Genomic DNA, 21222 nt, shown 5'->3' with positions numbered 1-21222 from the left:
AGCAGCTCGACCGCCCTTCTCAGCTCGACCGCCGTCCCCTGATGCTCCTCCCGCAGGCCGACGAACCGCAGCGCGAGCCTGCGCGCTCCCGCCCCGCCGCCCACCTCGCGCGCGAGGTCGATCCCTGCAGCGGCGAGCACGGCGTGCGCCGTCTCGACCACCTGCAACGCGGCCCACCCTCGCAGCCCGACCTCGCGCAGCCCATCTGGCGCACGGCCCGCTTCGACGCCGCCCTCGCCCTCGCAGCTCGTGCCGCGTAAGAGGAGCGCCATGACGGCCCACAGCGCGTCGTAGTGCCCGGACGACGGCGACGACAGCGGCGGCAGCTCGACGTACCGCAGGCGCTGCCGGGCGTGCGCCTGGGCCGGCGTGGGCGGCGGCGCGTCGGTCCAAGTCGGCGGCGCGAACGGCGAGGTCGACGGCGGGGAGTAGCATAGAGATAGGGCGGCGAGGGCAAAGTCGAGGTGGTCGTCCGTCTCGAAGACGGGGAGGATGAGCGACTCGACCGTCTGCAGGACGGACGAGCCTCGCGCCGCGGCGCCGCCGCCGCTCGGCGCTGCGACGGCCGGTCTCGAGAGACGCTCGAGGAACGGCCTCAAGGCGGCGACGTTGTACGTCGCGCGCAGGTCGAGGTGCCGCAGCCCGCCGCGGCCGGGGACGCCGTCACGCTCGCGCTCGGGCAGGGCCGTCTCGAGAACGGCGGCGAGGAGGTTGGACGGGAGCGACTGCCAGTGGTTGTTGTGCAGCGCGAGGGCTTTCAGGTGGAACGAGAAGGTGGGAGGCGAGAGCGGGCAGTTGGTCGGGAGGACGATGCTGGGTCCGAGGGTGAGGTCGCGCAGACCTGCTCGGCGGAAAGGGTCAGTCCCGCCGCCGCGTGACTCGTGGAGGAGAGGCTGGAGGCGACGCACTTGAGAGCCACTCGCCCTGGAGCACCTCGACCCTGAGCGCGTCGACGCTCGCGATGTCGAGCACCTCGAGCCCCGTCCCTCGCGCCCCGTAGTCCTCGTCCCGGTCCCGCTCCTCCGACAGCTCCCTCAGTCGCTCGAGCACCCTCGCCGCGTCCCTCCCCTCGACCGTCTCGCTCGTCCCGATCCCCCTCCCCACCCCGCCTCTCGCCCCGCCGTCCGTGTCGCGCGGCACGAAGGCGATGCTGCGCACGTTGCGCGCGCAGGTGCGCAGGTCGGGCGATTCGATGAGGGCGGCGATCCTGCGCGACGAGCCGAGGACGAGGTGCGACCAGAGGAGGGGGAGCGCGAGCGGGCGGAGGGCTCGGCAGGTGCGGGCGAGCGAGAGGGCGGTGGGAGGTGCGGCGGGCGTGCAGGCGAGTGCGATGATGTGCGACACGAGCTCGAGCGGCAAGTCGAGCAAGCGAGCCATGTCCAGCCGTGAGATGACGGAGCGAGAGAGGGCCACTCGCGCAAGTGGGGAAGCCCTCACACGGCGCTCTCTGCAGCGAGTCTCGAGAGCAGTACAACAATGCTCGAGTGCACGGCAGTCTCTACATGTCGACGACCCGCCTCAGCTCTGCCGCCCTCTCCCTCGCGAGCCTGACGCACTCGCCCACCGTCTCGCGCGCCCGGTCGAGCGGCGCACCGGCCTGGTACACGTGCAGGAGCGGCGCCTTGGCGAGCGAGCCCGTCGGTGCCGCGCCGACGACGACCGTGAACTGCGTCGAGCACAGCTCGGCCTCGAACAGGGTCGGGTCGGGAAGGAGGTGCCTGCGGGTGGACGGGCGACGCGATTCAGGGATCGCTCGGCGAGGTGAGTTGAGGCGAGGGACGCACCCGTGAAAGACACCGAACGAGACGCAGAAAGGCTCGCTCGCGGGCGCTATCCGCTGCCCCGGATGCGCATCCGAAACGCGCTCGCACACGACCTCGTTCGTGTCCGGGTCGAGCGCTGCTTGAGGGAACCGCACTGAGTGAAGGAGATCGTGTGTCAGTGACAACGAAGGCCAAGACTAGGCTGGAGAAGGGGACGCACAGCTGCGGAGCGCGCCGACGGCCGCGAGCACTGCAGCGTCGAGGACGCCGCCGTCAAAGTTGAGGCACACGATGTCGAGGTAGACGACCCAGGCGGCCTTGCCCGGCTCGATGACGAGGGACGATAGCGGAAGGACGTTGGACCTGGTGACAGAGCGCGCAAGGGTAAGTCGCCGTCGCTTGCGAGAGGACAGAGAGGGAGAGGGAGGCGCACGAGAGGATGATGTCGCGCAGGCGCGCCGAGAGGACCTGCGCCTCGTCAGAAGGCGGACCAGGGTGGAACCGGGGCGAGCAGAGCGGGCTCAAGTCGATGTTGGGCACTGCGCACGAAGGAAGAGTCAGTGCGCCGCTCGTACGGTCGAGGTGTGAGGGCGGGACGTACCGATGAAGCCCTCGTTTGGTCGAGTGAGGTCCGGCGCGGCGATCTCGAGGGTGATGCCGCAGACAACCGACGTCTTGCCGAGGCGAACGAGGGCCGAGGATGGTGCAGTCGAGACGGAGCCTGCGGGCGCAGAGAGGCGAGGTGAGCTTGCGTGCTTGGGCCCGCTCCAGGAGCGTGCCGAGGCCGTGAACACTCTTTGACAGGGCGCAGAAGGGCAATGAGCCGGCGCTTGCAGCCTCTCGAGGTGCAGGAGTCGTCCACCTCGCTCGAGCTGATGAAGAGAGAGAGGAAGGGGACGAGGGCTGACCGGTGTTGGCGGACGGGTCCCTCCAGCAGAGAGCGGCTTTGGGTTTCGAGTCGAGGGTGCGGCCGTCTGGCCTGATGCCCTGGTCGAGGAAGCGCTCGAGGTAGGGTCGAGGGAAGAGTCGGCGGAAGAGGGTCGGGGTCAGGTTGGACGAGGCGGGTGTTGTGGTGGTCGGGGGTGCCGAGTCGGTGGTGGGAGCCATCTTGTCGAGCTGCACAGCAGGGTACAGCTGCGATCGAGGTGAGAGCCGAGAGCCAGACTCGGTCGAGCTGGCTGCACCGCCCTCTCCCCTCTCTCTCTCTCTCGCTGAGAGAGCCGCGCAGCACGATGGCGCCCGTGCAGCCACTGCCAGACGTCCCCTCCCTCTTCGCCCACATCCGCCAGCCCGACCCGCCCCCAGTCGACCTCGCCCAGCCAGCTCCCCTCGCCCACGAGCGGGCCGCAGTGCGCTCCCTCGCCAGCACCGTCCAGCGCGGCCCAGCCTCGACCTTCCTGCACGACGTCGTCCTCACTCGGTCGCACACCCTCGCCGTCAAACACCGCAAGGCCCTCGACTCGAAGAAGAAGCGCACCCGGTCCTCCAACACGAGCGACGACGACGACGACGACGACCTCGTCCTTGCCGACAAGGGCTTTGTCCACAAGCGTCGCACCCGCAGCACCGACACGGACGACGACGCACCGACGACGGCCACCGCGACGAGCGGCGACCGGCGGGCAGCGTCGCGCAAGACGGCCGCCCTGCGCACGAGACGCATCAAGGGCCAGCTCGTCAAGCCCGAGGTGCACCTCGACGACGTAGACCTCCCTCCTGGTCCGTCCTGCCGCCCTCCCCTCGCTCGCAATCGACCGCCCTGACCTCTTCCTCCCGCAGGCTTTCCCTCGCACGTTCGTCCTCTGCGTCTCCTCCACCGCCGACTGAGCCTCACTGACTGCTCCGCACACTCTCACAGGACCTCCTCACGTCCCTCCACTCGCACGCCTCGCACCTCCTCACCTCGACCCACAACCTCGTCCCTCCCCCCTCCGCTTCGACCTCTCGCCTCCCGCCCGCCGCTCAGGCCCACTTTGACGCCCTCGAGCAGCGCGCCCAGGCGCAGGAGGCGCGCCTCGCTCGGTGGGGGACCGACGCCGAGCTCAAGGCGGTCAAGGCGACGAGGATTCGGCGCAAAGGCGCCGGAACGAGGAGGGCGCTGTGGGCCGATGCCGACAGGGCGTTCGAGGGGCCCGCGCTCGTCGCGCTCGGTGCGTCGCGCATCTCCCTCTCTTTCTCTCCTCTGTCGATCTTCTCTGACTCGAGTGCGCGCACACAGGGATGCTCGCCGAGCTGCTCGTGCAAGACGCCGCCGCCGCGCCGGGCGAACTCCCTCTCCCCCCTCCTCCTGCACCAGCTCTCTGAGCCGCTCTCTCGCCTCTCCTCGTCGCAGTCGCAGTAACTTGTTGCTTGTACAATCACAACATGTCGTCCCCTTTAGACTGAGAGCTACACAGAGAGAGCGAGAGGACGGGAAAGAGTTCACGAGACGGTGCAGCAGCTGTACCCGCAGCCTCGATCCCGCTCTGCGTGTCGAAGAAGGACGTCAGGACCTGCTCGCAGGGCAGAGACGAAAGAGAGAGAGAGACGCACCGTCGTCCTGCCGCCCCCGAGCCCAGCTCGTCCTGCCCGGCACCTCCTTCTCCTCGACCGGCGACGCTCCCTCCCGGCTCTGCACCGCCGCACCCTCAAACAGGCCCGACAGCGTGACGAAGTAGCTCCGCTGCGCCGGCGTCGCGAGCGCGAGGTACTTGTCCTCGCCGTCCTCGTCGCCCGCTCCTCCTCGCGGGCCGGATGCGCCCTTGAGCCCGTCGGCGCCGGCGAGGTCGGGCGAGCGCGACTCGACGGGTACGAGCGGCGGCGAGGCGCAGTAAGGCGGCGGCGTCATGAGCGCCTTGGGCGGCGAGGGGGCGCCGCGCCGCGCCGAGAGGGAGAGCGGGACGGTCATGGGCGGCTGAGCGGCGGGTGGGGTCGCGGCGAGCGCGGTCGTCGTTGCGGCGGGGTGTCCTGAGAGACGGGTCTTGGCGCGGCTCGGACGGCGTGTGCGGGGCGAGGGTGTCGTAGGGAGGGGGCATCTCGCCGACGGCCGGGAGGAGGAAGAGGGCGAGGGTCGACGACGACGGCGACGACGAAGCGAAGGCGGACGCGCGCGAGCGCGCGAGGAAGCTGTCCGGGTGCATTGTCGGCTGCGCTCTGAGCTTGCCTGGCGGCGATTGACGATTCGAGGCGAGATGCAGGTCGTCCGAGACGGTGCCGACGACGACAAAGGGCGAGACGGGTCGGGGTGCACGCGCGAGAGGCGTGCCCGAGAGAAGCCGAATGATCGAGTCTCTGCGACCGAGGTGCAGGAGTGAGGCGCGGGCCGGACCAAGGAGGGCGGCGAGGAAGAGAAGAAAGGGAAGCGCACCGGCTCGACCCCACATCATTCTCGACCCGGCCGGCGCCGACGACGATGAGACACGGACAGGCGCAGCGCCGTACACCTCGCTCCTGCGAGCTGCTCGAGAGGAAGATGGACGCCGTGTAGTCGCAGAGAGCTGAGCGGCGATGATGAGGACGCCGGCGGAGAAGGTGACTTGCCGACGGCGGACGAGGAGGCGGCGGCGGCGACGCAGCGCTCTGACCTGCAGTCGCACAGTCAGTCGCCCGCACACGAAGAAGGAACGCCGGGCGGCAGGCGCGACAGGCTCGAGGGAAGAGGTACATCTGGCAGTGCAGGTCGCGACTCGGGAAAGGGGAGCCCTCCTCGAGAGAGCTACGACGCCGCCGCCTCGCCGTCGTCCCACTCTGCCCAGCTCGTAGGCGGCGTGTAGTCGAACAAGTCGTTGAGGAGGAGCGAGACGACGTTGAACGACGAGACGGTCTGCAGGCGGGCGGGCACGGGCGAGGAAAGTCAGTCGAGGCTCGACCGCGCCGAGGACGATCGAGAGACGTAGAGAACGAGGGACGCACCTCTGTCTCCATCGTCGAGATGAGGCGCTCAAAGCCGTTGACGTAGTACAGGCCCTCGTCGGGTCGAACCGGCGCAAAGTCGCCCTGCGACTTGACGGGCCGCAACTCGGGGTACGCCAGCCACACCTTCTCGACGACCTTGGCGACGTTGCCGCGGCCATACAGGGCGTCGAGCATCTCGGGCTCGAGCGAGCGGCTCGAGAACATCTTGACGACGTGGAACGTGCCCTCGCCGAACCTGGCGCCGAGCGCCGCCGGGAGCGGCTTGAGGTAGTTGAGCGAATTGAACGTCGGCTTGTGGCGGCTCGGCGTCGTAAAAGTGCCAAAGATCTCGTTCGGCATGTGCGTGTCGGGCGGCAGGTCGAAGTACGAGGGCTGAGGGGTCGAGGCGCTGCGAAGCGAGGGCGCCAGAGGTTAGGAAGGTCGAGAGGCCAGTCCCTCGAGCCCCCGACAAGGAGAGCGAGCACGAGACGCACTTGGTGATGAGGAAGGTGACAAAGAGCTTGACGTAGGCCTGCTTGGGGATCAAAGACGCCGCGACCGCGTTGACGACCTGGATGCCCGACTGGTGGAACGGCGCCGCGAGGATGACGGCCTGCGCGCACGCAAAGCGGGTCAGGGCCGATCTTCTGCTCCTCGACACACTCGATCACGTACGTCGTAGGTACCGCCGCCAACGCCCGACGTCGTCTTGACGACCCACTGCGCCCGCTTGCCCTTGGTCGCGTCGAGCTTGAGGATCGACTGGACGCGAGCCGTCTCGCCGAGGCGCAGCCGCGCACCGCTTCTGCCGACAAACTCTTCGAAGATGCGGCGGTTGCCGCCGTGGACCGACGTCGCGCCCGTCGCGGCGAGCGAGACGAGGGCGCCGACGCCGTGAATCTGGGTGATGGGCGAGCCGTAGTTGACCTGCGTCGCCGCCGAGATGAGCTCGTCGGTGAAGAGCTCGCCGACGCCCGAGTGCGTCAGGTACTCGTCGGCGTAGTGCGACGCCGGGCCGGCGAGGTGCGTCGCGGTCGAGAAGTTGGCGAGCGACGCGAAGGCGCCTTGCGAGACAAAGTCGGCCGAGTACAGGCGCAGGAAGTTGTCGACGGTGCTCTTGACGAGTGAGCGGGCTTTGAACGGGCTGCGGCCGTAGCTGCAGGACGGACAGAGTCAGGAGGTGCGCCCGTCGAGGGAGCAGAACGAGAGACCGAGACGCACCGCCAGACGGCCTTGACCTTGGACCACCAGCCCCAGCCGAACGCGCCCTTCTCCTCGTACACCCACCGCTCGCCGTCCCACACGGCCGTGCGGCCGTTCTCGCCGCCGTACGCGTCCAGCTCGAGGCCAAACTCGCGCACCGCCTTCTGGAGGTTCGAGTTGGCGCTGACGAAGATAGATGCGCCCATCTCGACCGGCGGCTCGTACTCGGTGTCGTTCTGGGTGGCGCCGAGCGGCCTCGGGTCGACGAGCGGGTCGTCGTTCCAGGGCCACAGGACGTTCGAGCGGCCGCCGACATGGTCCGACGACTCGTAGACGGTGACGTCGGTCTCGAGGCCGAGGTCCTTGAGCTGGGCGAAGTGCGACAGGAAGTAGGCGGCCGACGAGCCTGCAAGGGAGGACGAGAGTCAGCTGGGTTGGCGGGACGATGTGAAGAGAGAGGCTCGGAGGGGACGCACCTCCAGCTCCTGCACCGATGACAGCGATCCGAGGTACGCGCTTCTCCACCCAGTGCACACCAGCACCACCGGCCGCAGTCGAGTTGCCGCCGAGCCGGAACGGGAGCTGGTTGACGGGGAACAGCAGCTGAGACGAGACTTGGGCGATGAGGATGAGGAGGGCGACGGCGGCGACGACGAGGCGCATGGTGGAGCGTGTGCGGGGTGGTGCGCGAGTTGCTGTAGAGCTCGGGAGCACCGGCTTATGCTGCTTGCCCATAAGCGAGTGGCGGGTGGAGGGTGCGAGGGAGCGTGCCCCACCTCGTCGTCGTTCCCGAAACTTGCGCCGTCGCACACCTCACCCGACTCTCTTGCGTCGAGCTGTCGAGCGCAGGACGGTCCCTCTCGAGAGCGCAGAGGGGCGAGAAGAAACAGGCGTGCAATGCAAGATGGCGCAGAGAGGATATCGAGGGGCAACGACACGAACGAGGAGGAGAGCAACAGGGCGATCTGTACACAAGCTGGCCCGCCATCAGGCCCCACCGAGACGCTCGCGAGCGAGTACAGCCTCGGCCGCCTCCCTCCCGACGAGCAGCCGCAGTGCTGCCCGCCGCGCCTTGCCCGCAGCCCACGTCGGCGCTCCGACCGCTACGCCGCGTGCAAGGCTCTTGAGCTTGTCGCGGCGGTTCGGCGTGCGCAGGACGAGGAAGACGAGGCACAGGTAGAGGTACGACGGGTCGACCTCGATGAACGGCGCCGTCGTCGCCGAAGTCGCCCACGCCGACGATGCCGGCGCCGTCGAGGACGAGGTGGTCGACGAGCGCAGGGCCGACGGGTTGAGCAGCTGCGCGTGCGGGAAGCGGTACTCGTGTGGCTGAGACGAGGCGATGGCGGCGAGCGATGTCGCACTCGACGAGCCGGACGATGCGCCGGACGAGCCCGCCTGGCTCTCGGCCCAGTGCACGCGCCGGTCGTGCGGCTCCTTGCCGGCGACGGCCGCGACCGCAGCGTCGACCGAGTCGGACTCGCGCGTCGAACGGGCGAGCCGGCGTGCCCACCAGCTGCGCCACCAGGCAAAGCCGGTGAGGCGCAGGAGGAGCGCGATGAGGAGGTTGAGGCGGTGGTGGATGGCGCGGTGCAAGGCGAGGAAGCGCAGGGCGGCGAGGTAGGTGAGGGTGCGGACGAGGTCGCGCTTGCGGCGGCGGAGGTGCCGAGGGCGAGGGATGCCCGTCGCGTCGAGCCCGCTCGTCGGGACGTAGGCCGGGTAGCCAAAGTGCGGGTTCGAGGCGTTGTACGGCGACTGTGTGCGCAGAGAGGGATGTCAGTTCGTCACAAGGAGGAAAGGCTTGAAGTGAAAGAGGGGCGCACCATGACCATGTCGAGGTGAGCCTGCCCGGAGCCGTGCGGGTCGAGCCCCGACAGCGGCTCGAGCGCGCGCCGCCGCATCGGCGACACCTCCCTCGACTGCGCCCTCGACACTGCCCGGCTTGTCGCCCGACTCGAGAACCTCGAGCTCCTGCCCGACGCCGTCGTGCTCGCGAAGCGCGAGTCGGTCCCCTCCTCGCCCGTCTCGCCGCCCTCGGCCGTCGCCGTCTCGTCACTCGCCGAGTCGTCATCGAGCGAGTCGTCGCTGTCGATCTCGCGCTGCGTCTGCTCGAGCTTGTGCTGCAGCTCGGCGAGGCTGCGCACCCGCCGCAGCGAGCTCCCGGGCCCGGCGCCGCCCGACAGGTCGACCGAGCCGTGCCGCCGGGGCGCCCACTGCGACGGCGGCGCCGGCCCGAGGGTGCTGTCGCCTCTGAGTGAGGGCGTCATGGCGAGTTCGAGGGTGCGCGTGCGCGGCGAGGCGGACGGCGTGCCGGTGCGGCTGTTGGCGGCCGACTGGAAGACCTCGCTCGAGAGGGACGCCGAAGAGCCGAGCGGCGTCGCTCGCAGCGACGGGGCGGTCGAGGACGACGCGTAGCCGTACTTCTCGAGGATGATGTTGGTCGGCGTGTACTCGTACCGGACCTGGCCGCCGTGTTCTGCGCGCACGACGGGTACGGGGGCGTCAGTTCTCGCGCCTTGACGACACCCAACGCCAGTGAAAGAGGGACGCACCGACAAGCAAGTGCTTCTCGTCGAAAAACTCGAGCAGCTCGGCCTTGGACGGGAACAGGATGCGCTCGAGCGCCGTGTTGGGCAGGACCCGCTTGGCGAGCTGCCACATGCCGGCGTAGGCCCAGCCGTAGTTGAGGACAAAGACTGCGGGACGCACGACGGTCAGGCATAGACGACGAGAGAGGAGAGGGAGAGGACGCACTGGCGCCGACCATGCCGGGAAAGTGCGAGCGCAGCAGGTCGAGGAAGAACGGCAAGAGTTCCATTTCCTGTCGACGAGGGAGGGGCCAAAGAGTCAGTCACGACTGTCGCCGAGAAAGGGAGGACGTCTGGGAGGGTGGACGCACCAGGTTGGACATGCCTGCGCCTTCGAGGTCGACAATGACGACGATCTGCAGCTTGGGGTCGCCTCCCTCGGCGGCTCGGCGGCTCAGGTCGGTCAAGTACCGCCTACCGATCTCCCACCCGAGGCGCGCATAGTCCTTGAGCGCGTCGAGCGTGCCGTCGTCGGTGCGCTTGACGTGGCGCAGGTTGAGGACGGCGCAGGGTCGGCCGAACCGGTCGACGAGGTCCGGGTGGAAGAAGAACAGGGGCTGGTCGAGGTACAGCGGGTCGACGGTCGCCGGCGACAGGTACTGGAGCGACGACGTGAGGCGCCAGTGGACCGTGGCGTGGAGGAGCTTGAGCGATGCAGAGGGCGAGAACCGCGCGCGCCGGCAGAAGCGGAAGACGGTCACTGGGCGCGCGAAAGGGGACAGCTCAGGTCAGCTCCCGCATGCAGAGGGGAGGGCAAGGAGAGCTTTGGGCGCACCTCGGTCCCGCAGGAGAGCCTCGCCCGCCGCGATAGCAGCCTCATCGAACCCCTCATCCTCGCGGAGGGCCGGCAGGATCTCGGCGATGGCCTGGCGCTGGACGTCGCGCACGAGGTCGGCGTGCTCGTGAAACTGGGCGACGATCTGGTCCTTGCGCGCGCGCAGGCTGTCGGCCGTCGCCATCTTGGCGCAGCGAGGCGGAGGTGGGCTCGTCGGCGACCTGGTCCGGCAAGAGGAGGCGGGCTGGCAGCTGGTTGTGCGCAGACGGCGGGCGATCGAGGAGGTTGCGTGCGCGCTCTGCAGCAGTGCCGAGCTGGGCAGAGGCAGCGAGCGGTTGTCGAGAGGAGCCAAGCCGGCGCGGCGAAGGTCGACTGTCCGCCGATGACGGCCTCGAGCCCGATAGCCCTCTCGTGCCCTGCTGGCTCTCGCCTGCCACAGCGGGATCATCCTCGAGGTACTGCAAAGCGGCGAGCGGGCTTGCGGAGCTCACGGGAGACGACAACTCGCTGCTCGACGGGATGCGCGTGCTCGCTCGCACCTCTACCGCACGCTCTCTCGCAGCTCTCGCGAGGGAAAGTGAGCGCGTGTGAACGACGGGGTAGTGTAATGCGGCGCGGTGCTACAACTAGAGTGTAGGGAAAGGCAGGGAAAGAAGGAAAATGCCGACTGGGAACAGCTGTCGGCAGGGTGAAACGGGGAAGGACCACGGAGAGAGGGGAAAAGGAGGGCCGTCGAGAGGTCGTTTACTGCGAAAGAGAGGTATCAGTCGACATGTCCGAGCGAGGCGTGGACGAGAGGGAGGGGCCAAGACGCACGACCTTGACCTCCTTGACGCCGTCCTTCCAGAAGACCATGTAGGGCGTGACGCCGTCCTCGCGGTAGTTCATGAGGACTGTGGGAGAGAGACGAGTCAGTCTCGGTGCGCAAGAGAGGGACAGGGGAGGGCTGCGAGTACTCACCGACCATACCGTCCGGGTTCATCGACTCGCCGGTGAAGAACTGCCAGTCGTTGAAGCTGCCGAGGACCCTGGGTGTCGCAAGAGCGGGTCAGCGAGGGGCTCCTCGCGCACGAGAGGCAGAGAGAGCAGGGACGCACTTCTTGGCGTAGGTGGCGGCGCCCTTCTCGAACGCGGCGACACGGTCCGGGTTGGTCTCGGCGAGGTGCGCCTTGACCGCCTTCATGTAGCCCTTGAGGTAGGTCATGTACCTGTGCGCAACGTCGAGCAGGGTCAGTCTCGAGTCCCTGGGCGACGAGGAAGAGCGAGGGGACGCACGACTTCTTGTCGAACTGGGTCTCGGTGAGGCGGAACGAGTGGACGATGTTGTTGACGCGCTGCTCGCCCTCCTCGAGGGTCTCCTCGGCCTCCTCGGCGGAGCTGCAAGGTGCGAGGTGGGTCAGCGACGTGATCGACACGGCAGGTGCGGAGAGCGAGGAGGGGGGAGGGACCAGGACGAGGGACCAGGAGGAGGATGGGGAGAGCTCACGCGTTGGCACCAATGTCGACGGCGCCCTCCTTGATGGTGATCATGGTCGCGTCGGCCTCGTAGACGACGTCGTCGGTCTCGGTGAGCTGTTTCGAGGGTGCAACGAGGGTCAGGAGCCAGCTCGACGAGGAGAGGACGGATGGACAAGCGGACAACGCACGTCGTAAGCGTCCGAGATGAGCTCGTCGCCCGTGAGTGCGTCACTGTAGATCAACATGATGTACGGTGCTGTACGAGGGGTTGCGGGTACGGGGGGAGAAGGGAGAGAAGGAGGAGGACTTGGTCGTTTTCCCGAGCTCCGACCGCGCGCTCGAGAGATCTCGCTCGCCGCGCGCAACGTGGTCGGCTAACCGCTGAGCGTCCCCTTGCCCCGGGCCGAGCCTCCCCCGGACTCGCAGTACTCGAGCTCTCTCCCAACTCTCGTCGACGTCGTCCTCCTCCCGTCCTCCCTCCCCTCCCCTCCCCTCGCCTCACCTCACGTGCACCACCTCGCCGTACAGCGCACGCGCTCGACCACCCTACCCCGACCAACCACCACCGACAGCAGCACCCGCCTCTCGTCGCGCTCGTCGTCGCAGTCGGCCTCGAGCTCTCCCGCGTGGCGACAACATGGGCCAGCTCTCGCCCGCCGCGTACGACGCGCTCCTCCTCGAGAAGGTCAAGCTCCTCCTCCAGGCCGCCATGCAGTCGCCCCGCCGCCGAGGACCCGCGTCGACCTACGAGCACTTCTGCGAGTCGCTCGACATCCGCGACGAGGCGAGCCTGCGCGCGGTCGAGGTCCTCCTCTACGTGCGTCCCTGTCTCCCTGTGCGGCACCTGTCGACTCGAGAGGGTGCAGGCTGACCCTCGTTCCCGTGACCTCTCGCAGGAGACGACGACCCGCCGCCCGCGCAAGGTCCGCCGCACCGACTCTGGCCCTGCCGCCTCAACCTCGGCCACGTGGGTGTCCGCCTTTGCCCAGCCGCGCCTGCGCCGGCTCCGACGAGTCGCATCGTCCTCGAGCGAGGACCAGGACGACCCGGCGCCCGTCTCGCGCCTGTTCGCGAGCCAGAGCGAGACCGAATCGGACGACGAGATCGCGTTCGTGCGCAACCTCGAGCCCGTGGGCACCCCGGCACGCCTCATGGCCGACGAGCGCGCGGTGGCGAGGGGCGTCGAGCAGGGCGCGACGACCGCGGGCGGCGGCGGCCTGAGCCCGCAGCGCGACGACGGCCGCCGGCTCGCCGGGCCCGACCGCACCGACGGCACCGAGTACACGCTCTACAACCAGTTGCACTCGATCAGGGGCACGCCGATGCGCGGCGTCGTCCCGTTCGAGCAGCTGTGGAACCTCCTCCTCACCCTGCCCTTCCCGTCGCACGTCGACAACCTCGAGGCGTTCGTCGCCGCGCTCAACGACTCGCCGTGGCACGACGCGCCCATCGCCGCCGCCGACCTGTTCGACCTCCTGCGCGCCATCATCCGCTGCGACCCGGGCGTCCTGTCGCGCGCCGACGAGGCGTCTCGCGCCCGCACGCGCACCTCGAGGCCGCCGGCCGAGCAGCGCTCGTCGCGGCAGCAACACTCTAGCTGGCTCGTGCAGCCGGGCGCGCGCGGCTTCGCACCGCGCAGCATCCGCCCCGCCTACTCGTTCGGCTCTGGCCCCGGCCGGCCGGCGCCGCATGTCGAGAACCGGCGCGACGGCATCTGGCGCACCACGTTCGTCGAGCACATCGGCGACGGCCAGTCGCGCGACGTCGAGGTCGACATGGACGCTGGCCAGGGCGCGAGCGAGGCGTTCGTCGACTTTGCGCAGCATCGTCGGGCCGAGCGCCGCTCGGACGCAGTCGAGGCGGCGGACGCGCCGGCGCCGGGTCCGCATGTCGCAGCTGTCCGCGATGCGGCCGCCGAGCGTGCCCGCAGCAGGACGAGGGCAACCGCAGCCTTGCCCGAGCTCGCGGTGACGAGCGCGTCGACGTCCGAGACGAGCCGGGCGCACTCGCCGCCGGCCGTCGCGGCGGCGGGCGAGGCGTCGTGTCCGGCGCCTGCGACGGCTCGCCGCACGAGCGCGTCGATCGCCGAGGCGCACGCTCGCTCGCAGCGCCGCGTCGTGCCCCTGCGCGGCGGCGCCTCGTCCGACGCCGACCTCGGCGTCGCTGCGCCCTCGGCCGCCGCCGAGCTCGAGCCGGCCGACGGCGCACTCGTCGAGCAGGTCGGCGAGCCGTCGGGCAACATGCGCGCCGTCGTCGAGGCGCTGCACCGCGCGAGGAGCCGCAGGGTGAGGAGCACGGCACCTGAGGCGGCGCACGGCGAGGCGGCGGCGGCGGCGACGGCGACGGGAGGAGCGGGCGAGCCGGACGATTCGCTCGTGCTTGTGCCGATGGGCTGGGAGCCTTGATCGTCGAGCGTGCGACGGCGCTCGACCTCGTCGTCGCGCCGAGGAGGTGGACGCGCTTTCGTTGCTCTCTCTCTCTTTCGCACCATGTACTCGGCAGTGCCTTGCAGTACCATCTCTAGTCCATAGACCTTCGGCCTGCAGCGACCGAGCGAAAGCTTGAGAGGCTGGTGTGACACTTCGGCTCGCCTTCGCCAACTCGCCTTGGCCGTCGACCACGCTGCGATGGGCAGAGCATGAGCCACTCTGGGTACCGCAGCAGCTCTTTCGACACGTACAGCACCACCCTCGACCTGCAGCCACTGCTCTCTGGCCTGTCTGGCGTCGTCGTCGCAACCACCCTCCTCCTCATCGCCCTGTCGACCTTGCTCGGCCTCCCCTTCTTCACCGCCCCACTCGAGTCGCTCGCCCAGCTCGGCGACATGGTGTCACTCGGCGTGTCGTCCTTCCTCGGCAAGAGCGGCCTCGCCAAGCTCGACTGGGACAAGACCGACGGGTGGGGCAGCGGCGCCGGCGACGGCGAGGGTCTCGCGGCGCTCGCGGGCGGTGCGACGCAGGCGCACGGCAAGGCCAAGATGGTGAGGACTCGGGCACAGGCTGGCGCGGCAGGAGCAGGTGCGCCTTCCCCTTCCCCTTTCCCTCCATCATTCCCCTCACGAGTGACGCTCACTTTCCGCACCTCGAGCAGAACAACACTTTCCGGGCCTCTTAAACGCGGCGGGCAACCTCTGCTTCCTCAACGCGACGCTCCAGGTGCGTCGACCTCGTTCCCCCTTCCCACTCGCCGCCCTCGCTCACAGCCCTCCGTTTGCCCCCACCAGTCGATGGCTTCCCTCCCGGCGCTCCTCGCCTACCTCGACCAGCTCGTCACCTCTGCCGATGAGCTCGACCTGTCCCTCCCCGTCACTTCCTCCCTCCTTGCCACCCTCGACGCGCTCAACACGCCGTCCCCCTCTCGCCCGCAACCTCTGCGACCTGTCGAGCTCGCCTCGGCCCTCGCCGACTCGTCGCCCACCCGTCGCCGCCTCCTCGCCACGAGCGAGCAGCAGGACGCGCACGAGCTGTGGCTCATGATCCGCGACGCCGTCGAGGACGAGTCGCGCCGGCTCGTCGTCGCCCAGGAGCGCGCCGCCGCTCGAGGCACGGGCCTCGCCGAGGCGGCGACGCTGCGCGCCGGACTCGGCATCGCGCTCGGCAAGCGCAGGAGCAGGAGGCCCGAGACGGACCCGTGGTTCTGGCTCCAGAGCCAGCGCATCAAGTGCTTCGAGTGCGGCTACGTTCGCGACACGCGGCACGTCGAGGCTGAGCTCTTGATGCTCAACGTTCCTCTTGTAGTGTGTCCACTCTCTCTTTGCGGCTGTACCGCAGACTGCGTCGGGTCCAGAACTGACATGACGACCTCCTACAGGCCCACTGCTCCCTGCACGACCTCCTCGCCGAGTACACCAAGACCGACCTCATCTCGAGCTACGACTGTCGCCGGTGCGCCATGCTGTCGACGCTCGCCCGCCTCGAGGGCCAGCGCGACCGCCTCGCCCTCGTCGCACCACCTCCAGCCTCGCCCAGCACGCCTTCTGCCGCTCGCGCAGCGCCGAACCCGTACGAGCTGCCGCCCAACACGGACGAGGGCGGCAAGAGCAAGAAGATGACGGCGTCGCGCAAGGACCGGCGGCGCAAGGTGCAGAAGCTCGTCGACCGGGTCAAGGACATCGTCGACGCGGCCGACTTTGAGAAGGACCCGGGCGTCGACATCACGATGGACAAGAGCGAGTCGGCCGCCGGCAAGGTCAATCGGTTTGCTCGTGTGCGTCCCCTGCATCTCTCCCTGTCTCGAGCGACCGTGACCTGACAGCGAGCGCCCATCCCTGCAGACGCCCGAGCTTCTCACGATCCACCTCAGCCGCTCGACCCATTACGGCTACTCGGGCGCGATCAAGAACTCGTGCCAGGTCACCTTCCCCGAATACCTCAACCTGGCGCCGTACTGCGACGGCGCCGACACTCGTCCTCGTTCCTCCTCCGCCGACGCGTCGCCGCCCGACCTCCAGGACGTCTACCGCCTCGCCTCGCTCGTCGTACATTACGGCTCGCACTCGTTCGGTCACTACGTCGCATTCCGTCGTCGCCCCGACTCGACATGCGGGCCGTCGCTCGGCGCCGACGACGAGCGAGCGAGCTCGTCGGCCGCGCTCCCCGACTGGTACCGGATCTCGGACGAGACGGTCGACCCGTCCAGCATCTACGAGGCCTTGCGCGCCAACCCGTTCCTGCTCTTCTACGAGCGTGTGCGCGACGAGCGAGGCGTCGAACCCGGGTCGGCCGGCGAGGACGAGGGTCTCGGCACGGCTTCGCGGGCGCACGAGGCGCTCGCCGGCGGTGCGACGGCCCGGGTCGTCGAGAGTTGGCGAGCGGCGCAGCGGCGCGAGGCGGCGGCGGTACCAGAGCAGGAGGATCGACGCTCAGGGCGCGCCGACGAGGCGTCGCCGGAGCCGAGCGACGGACTTTAGCCCTCCCCGCAACTTTTTGATCGCAAAAGTGAGCGCGGCGGCCGGCTTGACTTTCGTCTCGGGCTTGCCTTGTGCTTCACGAGCTCGCTGTGCACCTCCTGTCGACGTTCGCCCACTGCCCGACCCGCGCGCGCCGACCCTCGGACCCGCCGTCGTCGCCACCTCGCGCTCTCCCCTCTCGCGCGCGCCGCACCGCCTCCTCTCTCGCCCGATCTCGCCTCGACGCGCCTTCCAGCTCCTCTCCTCTCGCCCCGCACGTCCAGCATGTCGACGTCTAGTCGTGCGCCCACGGTCGTCGAGCGCTCGCCGTCGCGCAGGAGCGGCGCGAAGGACGTCGAGAAGCAGGAGGTGCTCTCGGGCCCAGCGGCGGTCGGCGCGGTCGGCGAGGGGCAGAACCTCAAGCGCAACATGTCGAGCCGACATGTGGCCATGATGTGCGTCCCCCCCCTTTCTCTTCTCCTTCGCCCAGGTGGCGGCGAGAGGGCGAGAGGAGGCTCTCGCGCTGCGACTGTAGCTGCTCTGACGGCGCACCCACTGACTCCTCCTCTCTCTCTTCCCTCCTGCAGCTCGATTGGAGGCGCTATCGGGACCGGACTGTTCCTCGGCACGGCCACGGCGCTCGAGCGAGGAGGACCAGTCCGTTTCGATCTCTCGCACTTTCTCTTCCGCCCCTCGTCAGAGCTGACCCTGTCCCTCTCGCAGCTCGGCCTCCTCCTCGGGTACAGCATCATGGGCACGATCGTCTACGCCGTCATGGTGGCGCTCGGCGAGATGGCGTCGGCGCTGCCCATCCCTGGTGGCCAGGTCACCCTCGCCGCTCGCTTCGTCAACGTCCCGCTCGGATTTACGGTCGGCTGTGAGCACTCTCTTCTCCTCTATTCGCTCTATCCTGCGTCTAGGTCGGCTTGAGGCCTCCTCGGCGAGACGCAGGCCTCCTCGAGTCGATCCTGAGCCGTCCGCTGACTTCCTTCGTGTTCTCCTTCGTCGCAGGGTGGAACGCCTACGACTACCTCCTCGCACTACCCGCCGAGCTCTCTGCGTCTGCCGTGCTCATCAGGTGCGCCCTAAGTCTTTCTCCCGTCGCGAGATCAGGCCGCGTGCGGCGCTCGAGCCGCGCAAGGACCTTCTCGCTCACACTCGTCCTCCCTCGCGCAGCTACTGGGACAAGACGACCAGCCCGGCCGTCTACATCACCGTCACGGGCATCGGCGCCGTCGTCATCAACATGGCCGGCTCGAGGGTCTAGTGCGTCCCCTCCTCGTCTTTCTCCTTCGTCCGGTCGTTCGCCGTCTCGTCCTCCTCGGCTTGCTGTCCCCTGCCGAGGTTGCACGTACGAGCACGGCGACCGTGTATGCCTGTGTGGGCGTGTCTGAGAGCAGCTCTGACCTATTCCTCCCCTCTCCTCCCCTTCCTCTCGCTCACGCAGCGGCGAGGCTGAGGTGCGTCCGCTCCTCTCAGTCTCTCTCCTGGTGCTGAGATTGACGTCGCTCGCCCTGCAGTTCTGGTTTGCCGGCATCAAGGTCATCACGATCGTCGGGCTCGTCATCCTCGGCATCGTCCTGACGGCGGGAGGAGGCCCGTCAGGAGAGGTCATCGGCGGCCGATACTGGTGCGTCTCGCTTCCTTCTTCCCCTCTCATCATGAAGGAGGAGACTCTCATCATGAAGGAGGAGACTCTCATCATGAAGGAGGAGAGCCGGACGAGCGAGAGTGGCGCGAGACTGACCTCGAGCTCCTGCGACAGGCGCGACCCTGGTCCTTTCGTCCACCTGCTCGGCATTCCTGGCTCCCTCGGCGAGTTCCTCGGGTTCTGGACCGTCTTGACTCGTGCGTGACGCTCCTCAGTCCCTCCTTCCCACGTCGTCGCTTACACCTGTCCTTCCCGCTCGCAGAGGCTGCCTTCTCGTACAGTGCGTCGCCTCTTTCCCTCGCCGGTCGTGCGCCTGAGCAGTCGACCTGACACAGAGCCGTCGCGCACACAGTCGGCTCGGAAATCGTCGCACTTGCCGCCGCCGAGACCAAGAACCCGGAGCGCGCCGTCCCCTCGGCCATCCGCAAGGTGCGCACGGTCCTCTTTGCCCCTTCTCGAGAGGGCGGCACTGACTCTCGACATCCTGTCGCAGGTCTGGATCCGCATCATCCTCTTCTACGTCTCGTCGGTGCTCATCATCGGCCTGCTCGTCCCGTCGAACGACCCTCGCTTGAACCTCAGCACTGGCGACGCCGCCTCGTCGCCGTTCGTCATCGCCATACAGGACGCAGGCATCAAGGTGCGTCTCCTGACGTCCACTATCGTGCCTCGATGGGAGCGTGACCTGACCCACTGTCCCTCTCCCCGTCCTCGGCTCCTCCTCCTTCCCACCTTTCCCTCCTCTCCTCCTCTCGCCGCCCCTCTCTCCCCCTGCAGGCCCTCCCGAGCATCATCAATGCCGCGATCCTCACCTCGGCATGGTCGGCGGCGGCGTCCGACATGTACACGGCGTCGCGCACGCTGCACGGCCTCGCGCTGCAAGGCAATGCGCCCCGGATCCTGTCGCGCACGACCTCGTGGGGCGTCCCCTGGGCCGGCATCATCGTCAGCTCGGCTTTCGCGCTCTTGGCGTACATGGCGGCAGGAGCAGGGCAGGCAGGCGAGGTGCGTCGACAACTCTCTCTTTCTCTCTCTCTCTCCCTCTCATCCAGTGCCACGACCGAGTCTCACGCTCGTCTCCTGCCCCAGGTCTTTGGTTGGTTCGTCAATATGACGTCAATCTCGGGTCTTCTTGTCTGGCTAGGTATCCTGATCACCTACGTCCGTTTCCACCGCGGCGCCAAGCTCCAGGGGATCGAACGCCGCGCCCTGCCCTACTTTGCGCCGTGTCAGCCGTACCTCACCTACTACGGCATCCTCATGATTGTCGTGATCCTCTTCTTCTCCAAGTTCACCGTCTTTATCGACGGCCAGTGGGACACGGCCGACTTTGTCACGACCTACCTTGTACGTCCCTCTCGCTTTCTCGATCCTCGTCGTCGAGCAGGCCCTCACGTTCTCCTCCCGCCGCAGCCCATCATCCTCTGCCCAATCTGCTATGTCGGCGTCTACGTCTACAAGCGGTGGATCTGCCGCCTGCCGCCGAGCGAGTGCGTCCCTTCTCTCCTCTCCTCCTCGGCGTCCCTCTGCGTCCCTTCACTGACGCAGGACACCTCGTCTCTCCTCGCAGGTGGGCCCTTCGTCCTCTCGCCGAGCTCGACTTTGTGTCGGGCAGTCGGACGGTCGAGGACGAGCTCGACGAGGGCGGGAACGGCAAGCCCAAAAGTCGGTGGGCCCGTGCGATGGACGTCGTCTTCTGAGCCCGGCTTGGACTCGCTTTCTTTCCTCGCCCTCCTTCTGTAGACACTACTAGACGCCGTCCCACTAGAGCTCGATGTGCGACTAGACTGCGTGAGCGCTCTGCGGCGTTGCTTTCGACGAGAGGAGCCGACGCGAGAGAGCCAATTTCGACCGGGAGCTTCTGAGTTGCGAGATGGCTGAGTCGGCTTATGAGTGACTACACGGCGGATCAGGAGCGCTCCAACAGCGCTCACAGGCAGAGGATGGAAGCGTGATGAGCGCTCGTCGAGACGAGGGAAAAGAGGGCGGCGTTTCGTCTCCTCTCGCTCACCCCGACTCGCACCTGACAAGATGGCTGCCCCGGAAGCTTCGATGCCCACCTTTAAGCTCGTCCTCGGTGCGTCCGCCTTCCCCGTGCGACGCCGTGGGAGCTCGTCGCGGCCGAGGGGTGGTAGGAGCAGCAAGCTGACCTCTCGCTCCCCCTCTCCCCCCTCCTCCCTGTGCGCCGTGCATTCCCTGTACCTCTCTGATGAACCATCTGCGCCCACCTACGCCCCGCCGCGACCCGCCCCATGTGCCGTGTCACCTCGCCCCTCCCCCTCGACCTCGTTCAACGCTCGCCTTCAAACTCCAGTCGGCGACGGCGGCACGGGCAAGACGACCTTTGTCAAGCGTGTGCGTCCACTCTCCTCTGTGTCCCTGTCTGGAACTGCGCACTGACCTGCCCTCCCTCCCTGCCTGCAGCACTTGACCGTGAGTTGATGACGCTGCGGCGGACCGAGTCTGTGGCTCTCGTTCGACTCAAGAGTACTGACTGCTGGTCTCTTTCGCGCAACAGGGCGAGTTTGAGAAGAAGTACATCGGTGCGTCGTCACGTCCTCCCACCCTCCTTCCGCTGGCCGGCCGACTGACCTCGTCCGCTCGCCCGCAGCCACTCTCGGTGTCGAGGTCCACCCCCTCACGTTCCACACCAACTTTGGCACGATCTGCTTCAACGTGTGGGACACGGCCGGCCAGGAGAAGTTCGGCGGCCTCCGCGACGGCTACTACATCCAGGTGCGCCCCCTGCCTCTTCGCCCGCCCCGCCCCTCGTCCTTCTCCCGACTCGTTCACTGACCCGCCGACCCGTTCTGCGCACCCAGGGCCAGTGCGGCATCATCATGTTCGACGTGACGTCCAAGATCACGTACAAGAACGTGCCCAACTGGCACCGCGACCTCGAGCGCGTCTGCGAGAACATCCCCATCGTGCTCTGCGGCAACAAGGTCGACGTCAAGGTGCGCCCTCGCTCTCTATTTCCTGCCGTGTGCGGGAGGAAACTGACTCTGCGGTACCCACCCCCC

The 21222-nt window shown here is 68.1% G+C and overlaps 8 protein-coding genes across 8 annotated transcripts in view; 4 read left to right on the top strand and 4 right to left on the bottom strand.

Moving 5' to 3' along the window:
- Positions 1-1464: 1464 nt before the first annotated feature.
- RHOBADRAFT_34253 (uncharacterized protein) lies at positions 1465-2870 on the bottom strand (the record flags this gene model as incomplete). Its single annotated transcript, XM_018413181.1, has 6 exons — positions 1465-1718; positions 1785-1917; positions 1984-2126; positions 2197-2302; positions 2365-2484; positions 2672-2870. The coding sequence occupies 6 exons, from the start codon at positions 2868-2870 to the stop codon at positions 1499-1501; spliced, it is 921 nt and encodes a 306-aa protein (XP_018272863.1). The 3' UTR covers positions 1465-1498.
- Positions 2871-2995: 125 nt separating this feature from the next.
- On the top strand, positions 2996-4067 carry RHOBADRAFT_51803 (uncharacterized protein; the record flags this gene model as incomplete). The annotated part of the gene is made up of 4 exons (XM_018416025.1): positions 2996-3482; positions 3543-3556; positions 3622-3913; positions 3982-4067. 4 exons carry the CDS (start codon positions 2996-2998, stop codon positions 4065-4067), a joined length of 879 nt encoding a protein of 292 aa, XP_018272862.1.
- A 34-nt stretch (positions 4068-4101) lies between these two features.
- On the bottom strand, positions 4102-4650 carry RHOBADRAFT_51802 (uncharacterized protein; the record flags this gene model as incomplete). Its single annotated transcript, XM_018416024.1, has 2 exons — positions 4102-4228; positions 4296-4650. The coding sequence occupies 2 exons, from the start codon at positions 4648-4650 to the stop codon at positions 4185-4187; spliced, it is 399 nt and encodes a 132-aa protein (XP_018272861.1). The 3' UTR covers positions 4102-4184.
- Positions 4651-5393: 743 nt separating this feature from the next.
- Positions 5394-7555, bottom strand: RHOBADRAFT_51801 (uncharacterized protein). Its single transcript, XM_018416023.1, has 6 exons — positions 7316-7555; positions 6858-7245; positions 6312-6792; positions 6131-6249; positions 5655-6045; positions 5394-5565 (listed from the first exon to the last, which is right to left on the bottom strand). Exons 1-6 carry the CDS (start codon positions 7500-7502, stop codon positions 5458-5460), a joined length of 1674 nt encoding a protein of 557 aa, XP_018272860.1. The 5' UTR covers positions 7503-7555; the 3' UTR covers positions 5394-5457.
- A 3391-nt stretch (positions 7556-10946) lies between these two features.
- Positions 10947-11905, bottom strand: RHOBADRAFT_12232 (uncharacterized protein; the record flags this gene model as incomplete). The annotated part of the gene is made up of 6 exons (XM_018412086.1): positions 10947-11095; positions 11163-11230; positions 11300-11410; positions 11478-11579; positions 11689-11774; positions 11849-11905. 6 exons carry the CDS (start codon positions 11903-11905, stop codon positions 10947-10949), a joined length of 573 nt encoding a protein of 190 aa, XP_018272859.1.
- Positions 11906-12234: 329 nt separating this feature from the next.
- RHOBADRAFT_51800 (uncharacterized protein) lies at positions 12235-14192 on the top strand. The gene is made up of 2 exons (XM_018416022.1): positions 12235-12477; positions 12557-14192. Exons 1-2 carry the CDS (start codon positions 12298-12300, stop codon positions 14063-14065), a joined length of 1689 nt encoding a protein of 562 aa, XP_018272858.1. The 5' UTR covers positions 12235-12297; the 3' UTR covers positions 14066-14192.
- Positions 14193-16833: 2641 nt separating this feature from the next.
- RHOBADRAFT_48082 (uncharacterized protein) lies at positions 16834-19980 on the top strand (the record flags this gene model as incomplete). The annotated part of the gene is made up of 14 exons (XM_018415091.1): positions 16834-17003; positions 17136-17205; positions 17272-17425; positions 17560-17626; positions 17725-17809; positions 18069-18178; positions 18314-18396; positions 18462-18479; positions 18552-18628; positions 18693-18839; positions 18977-19204; positions 19289-19546; positions 19613-19659; positions 19770-19980. The coding sequence occupies 14 exons, from the start codon at positions 16834-16836 to the stop codon at positions 19897-19899; spliced, it is 1644 nt and encodes a 547-aa protein (XP_018272857.1). The 3' UTR covers positions 19900-19980.
- Positions 19981-20212: 232 nt separating this feature from the next.
- The window catches only part of RHOBADRAFT_64594 (uncharacterized protein), a 1526-nt gene continuing 516 nt past the window's right edge, over positions 20213-21222 (top strand). The window contains exons 1-6 of the mRNA XM_018418520.1: positions 20213-20276; positions 20514-20554; positions 20624-20632; positions 20718-20742; positions 20811-20935; positions 21022-21157. Of these exons, the coding sequence (XP_018272856.1) occupies positions 20231-20276; positions 20514-20554; positions 20624-20632; positions 20718-20742; positions 20811-20935; positions 21022-21157 (382 nt within the window). The 5' untranslated portion in view covers positions 20213-20230. The remainder of the gene's footprint in view (positions 20277-20513; positions 20555-20623; positions 20633-20717; positions 20743-20810; positions 20936-21021; positions 21158-21222) is intronic.

The sequence above is a fragment of the Rhodotorula graminis genome (genome assembly GCF_001329695.1).
Source record: "Rhodotorula graminis WP1 unplaced genomic scaffold RHOBAscaffold_3, whole genome shotgun sequence".
In the NCBI taxonomy this organism is placed as follows: Eukaryota; Fungi; Basidiomycota; class Microbotryomycetes; order Sporidiobolales; family Sporidiobolaceae; genus Rhodotorula; species Rhodotorula graminis.
The sequence above is the reverse complement of the archived record's forward strand: the minus strand, read 5'-3'. Positions and strand labels throughout refer to the sequence as shown.

Coding starts and splice junctions, on each gene's coding strand:
- RHOBADRAFT_51801 (XM_018416023.1), bottom strand. CDS start 7,502: ATGCGCCTCGTCGTCGCCGCCGTCGCCCTCCTCATCCTCATCGCCCAA. Junction 7,246..7,315: donor CATCGGTGCAGGAGCTGGAG/GTGCGTCCCCTC, acceptor CCTCCCTTGCAG/GCTCGTCGGCCGCCTACTTC. Junction 6,250..6,311: donor TTGGCGGCGGTACCTACGAC/GTACGTGATCGA, acceptor GCGTGCGCGCAG/GCCGTCATCCTCGCGGCGCC.
- RHOBADRAFT_51800 (XM_018416022.1), top strand. CDS start 12,298: ATGGGCCAGCTCTCGCCCGCCGCGTACGACGCGCTCCTCCTCGAGAAG. Junction 12,478..12,556: donor CGGTCGAGGTCCTCCTCTAC/GTGCGTCCCTGT, acceptor GACCTCTCGCAG/GAGACGACGACCCGCCGCCC.